The sequence below is a fragment of the Anolis sagrei genome, chromosome 2 (assembly GCF_037176765.1).
Source record: "Anolis sagrei isolate rAnoSag1 chromosome 2, rAnoSag1.mat, whole genome shotgun sequence".
NCBI classification, from domain to species: Eukaryota; Metazoa; Chordata; class Lepidosauria; order Squamata; family Dactyloidae; genus Anolis; species Anolis sagrei.
This window is the reverse complement of record NC_090022.1, coordinates 147,152,592-147,157,297: the sequence shown is the minus strand read 5'-3', so window position 1 is coordinate 147,157,297 and position 4,706 is coordinate 147,152,592. Positions and strand designations below refer to the sequence as shown.

The following is a 4,706-nucleotide window of genomic DNA, read 5'->3' as shown; positions in this document are numbered from 1 at the left end:
GAGTTATGAAATTTTCACCACCAGAACTTTAGTTTTGTAAGTACTTTAGAACCATTTAGAACCATGGATTGCCCAAGCCTACTGGAGACCCACAGGTTGAGAACCACAACTGGAGAGTTTATCAGGGAGAAACAGTCTCTGTGGGCCATGTAAAGTAATACCAAGTGATGCTTGAAGATTGTGCTGCCTTTAAAGACACAAGAGCAGAGGTGTGTGTGTGTGTGTGTGTGTGTGTGTGTGTGTGTGTGTATATATATATATATATATTCATTCATGATTCGCTCATAACCCCATTCAACATTCCTCTGCTTCACAAAGCTCTGCCTGGTTTGTGACTATAGGTCGTCTATTCTACAGTGAAACCAGCATCACTCACTTCCCAGACACGAGTTATTAAGGCATTAATATCTACAGTCAGCCTTAATACCCAGCACAGTGGGGCAGCTGGGTGAAACTATTAGTTATTTAATGAAAGATTGTGGTTTGAATGCCAGGGCAAGGGAAAATCACTTGTAAAAGGTGTGTATGTGTATCGTATACTCCCAGCATGTCACAGATGAAAACAAGGGCTTGTGCAGCCAAGCAACAACAGAGTGTGGACAACATAGTAAGGTTATTAATGAGGAAGAATACACAAGCTAGGAGAGGCTACATTGGTTTGCTTTTGTCTGAACCACTGGGAAGGACAAGATTCTACCTTTCTCACTCCTGCTAAGTTAACTCAGTGCAAACTATATGCAGCAACTAGGGCTGGGCGGTTTCGTTTCGTTAATTCGTAATTCGTTAAAAATTCGTTATTTTTTTTTGTTAACGAAACGATAACGAACCATTCTGGAGCAGCTTAAAAACGAAACGAATTTTTCAATTCGTTTCGTAAATGCTTCGTATTTTGTTATGTATTCGTTTTGTTATTGGTTTGAGGTCGTTTCGTTATTATTTCCGCATGTCTGGGGCAAGTTTTATAGTTGTTTTTTGTTTAATTAGTGAAAACAAATTATAATATCATACCAACAGTCAACAACAGAGGGAGAGGAAGCTTCAGAAGTTCCCCCTGTCCCATTTGGAGGTTTTTTAGCGTATTGCGCGGTCGCGTCCGCCATTAACGAATCGATTCGTTATTGTTTCGTTATTGTTTTGTAATTTTTTTACCATTTACGAAATTTCGTAAATATTGAACTTTTTTTTAAAAAAAAATCGGAATTCTTTTAAATATCGAAACGCAAAAAACCCCAAAAAACGAATCGATTTTAGAAACAAATTTTTGTTACCGTTGTTACCCAGGCCTAGCAGCAACCAATGTGACCTAAGGGATACAGTGGAAGGAGAGATCTAGTTAGGGAACGTGGTATCTTGGCTTTAGGGATGGCATTAGGACACTACAGTATTTCTTGCTGTGCCTTAGGAGCATAGATGTCGTGTGACTGCCTTGCTTATGCCAAGAATAAAAAGTCACATGCTTGAGTGTGGAGTGAGGCAGCAGCATCTATCATGGTGGCTTCAGAAGTGAAATGAACCTCCCAGGCAAAGAGGGGGACAGCTAGGGTCAGTACACAGCAGAGGTGGACAACATGGCATGAGTCATTTTTACTCACCATTCCTGTCTGGTGGACTGTACTAGTACATTTTGGGGCAGCTGAGGTGACCCAACAGTGATTCTAGTTGCCACTTTGACTCGTTTGTTTCATTTTGCCTGTACTTTCTGGGAGCTTTTAGCTAATTTTCAGGCAAAAAAAAATCAACTGACAATTGGTTCAATTTATTAAAAAATATGGGCTTCCTGGGAGATTTGATGGCTGTACCTTGTACTCCCATATCCACAGATTGCACTTTGCCCACCTAGTGAGATATGGGTGAAATTTAGCCTTCCAGATATTATGGAATTGTAGCATCCATTCATTGTAACCACCTCGACTATTAAGAGATTGGCTTGTATAGTCCAAAATACGTACCTTCTCATGTTTTAGAATTGAGCAATAACGTTTTCTCCTTCCTGAACACTTCAGGATAACTATGTCTCTCCAATTACTTTTATATGATGCTAAAACATGGTTTTATCCTTTGTATTTTTTAAAAATGACAAGTTCCAGAACAAATACATAGGTGAAAGTAGAGCAATTCTAGTTTTCGGTGAACAAAGTCTGATCTTCCAGTTGTAGCTGCACAAGTACTTCAGTCAATCCAAGTACAGCAAGTGGCAAGGGATGATAAGAGTTAGTCCAACAACATCCAGAGGGCCAAAAGTTGGATATAGTGATCATATATGGTGAAATGTAGGCAGCTGTAGTGAAACATGGTTTCTTCCAAATTCTGTTGGATTGAGATCCCTGTATATTTATTATTTGATTCAGATGACCAAGTCTTTAATAGGGTTTTCACCTAATGAACAGCATGGTGCCTCTGTGCAATGGGAAGAAGTCAAACAATGAGACTGCCTTTGAGCAGAGCATCTCCCTGTCAACTTAAAAAATTTGCCTGCTGCATCCTCCACTGCCTTTCAGATGCTGCAAATCCACCTCCCATGTTACTGGGAGATTCCCAAGCAACATGTCGCCTTGGCATAATCCTGTTGGTCTATAACTTCCCTTAGTCCAGTGGTTCTCAACCTGTGGGTCCCCTGGTGTTTTGGCCTACAACTCCCAGAAATCCCAGCCAGTTTACTAGCTGTTAGGATTCCTGGGAAGGCCAAAACATCTGGGGACCCACAAATTGAGAACCACTGCCTTAGTCCCAGGGTGAGGAATCATGAGACCTGTAATCCAGTGACATGCAGAGGGCCACATACCCTCATCTTTGACCTACATGGACACTGTGCGTCTGCTTCAAGAATACAAGGGTAATTTCTTTGTACCACAAAGGAGCTGGGAATTTGGGCAGAAGACAGCTGGAAAGGTAAGCCTAGAATGGGCTTGGATTAAAATCACTACTGAGTACCAAATAAAACAAGGGGAGAAACCTTCCTCTTTATATGCTCAGTTCTTGCTTTTGCTTGTTGCAGTGTCTCTACCGCATCAGTATGGACGGCTGACTGAAGCTAGTATTTGTCATGGCAAGAGTATAGCTATCAATCTGGAAACTTAATCTAGATTCTCCTTGTGCTAGATTCATGGGATTGATACACTTTAAGAAAAGAGCCAGTTCAGGTTGTAACAGATACTCAAGGAGTGTATGCAGACCACAGAATGCAGAATTGATATCTTAACCCTGGGATGGCTCGGCAATAATACTGAAAAGGGCTAACATAAACATTTTACAGCCTGCAGAGAAATATTTAGATGCATTGCTTTGGCTTAGCAGACACTGACACCCCTCAAGATGAAAAACAGCATTAAAAACAGCGGTTCACAAGCACAGGGGTAATGCATGTACCTCAATGTTTTTGTCCCACCACTTTTCAAAAGTTTGTCCAAGTGTGTGTTTTATGAACAAGGCAAAAGAAATTTGTCCTAAGGTCCACCTGTGGGCCATTAACAGAAAAGAGAAATACTGGCATACCACCCCATGGATGGGATGGAAGAAGATAAAAAGACAAGTCCTGTAAAAGCTGCGATGCAAACCAGTTTTGAACAGGTCCTTAGTACCCAACCAAATGTTTAAGGTGCCTCTGAAGCTGTGACACAAAACAAACATTTTCATTCTTTTGCTGTGCAGCCTGTGAAGAGTCACTATGTCCCAAAAACATGGTTATTTACTATCAGTCCCAATACAAAAGCCTCAGTCAGGAGGCAACACGCAGTCACGACATGGCACTACAGGTGAAGGCAATTGCTTTCAGGCATTGACCAAATCCACAGGTAAAATCACCACCACTTGCAACAATATTCCCAGTCAAGGCTAAAGCCACTTGGAAACCACTGCATGCAGCTCCAGTTCCAATGACCAGTCTAGAGGAGCCTGAACTTGTAGAGTTAGAGAGAGGAATCCATCATCGAATGTCCGTTCTGAGGCAATATCCTATGCTCTGCAACGCTGGACTTGACTGAAGCTGGTGAGTACTTTGGCATCCTATGGCAAGCAAAGCAAAGGATCTTCCGAAAGGTGCTGCGCATCTCATTGTCCCGGTAAGAGTAGACAATAGCGTTAATAAGTGAATTTATTTCTGCCAGCAGCAAGAAGTACTTTTCCACTGCTAGCACATTACAGCTTTTGCAGTCAAGGCCGTCCAATAGGAGTACCACCTGTCCAGGGGTCCAGCAGATGACAAATGCACCTAAAAGTAGAAGAGGAGGAATCCATTAGAAGACGTCTGGCCAGACATTATACGAACATTGGTACCACTTCTTGATATCCACAGCATGTTAACATAAGAGACAATAGTAGTTAGGTGCTAGAAAGACATGGACGATGCAACAGAGGGCATGCTTATCAAATTTGCAAATGACACCAAAATAGGAGAGCTGGCTAATATCCCAGAGGACAGAATGAGAATTCAAAATGACCTTAACAGGTTAGAGAGCTGGGCCAAAACTAACAAAATGAGTTTCAACAGGAAGCAATATACTACATGTAGGCAGGAAAAAAATGAAATGCATAGGATGGGTAATACTTGACTACAGTCCGTGTGAAAGGGGTCTAGAAATCTTAGTACACCATAAGCTAAACATGGGTCAATGGTGTAACTAGGGAGCTCACAAAGCCAATATGATTCTAGGCTGTATCAATTGGATAATAGTGTTAAGATTGAGGGAAGCCATAGTCCCACTCTATTC

General features: G+C 41.5%; 1 protein-coding gene across 1 annotated transcript in view; it reads right to left on the bottom strand.

Annotated features, from left to right (window-relative positions):
• Positions 1-2,046: 2,046 nt before the first annotated feature.
• Positions 2,047-4,706, bottom strand: part of LPAR2 (lysophosphatidic acid receptor 2) — a 52,301-nt gene continuing 49,641 nt past the window's right edge. Inside the window, exon 3 of the mRNA XM_060763863.2 lies at positions 2,047-4,207. Within this exon, the coding sequence (XP_060619846.2) occupies positions 3,906-4,207 (302 nt within the window). The 3' untranslated portion in view covers positions 2,047-3,905. The remainder of the gene's footprint in view (positions 4,208-4,706) is intronic.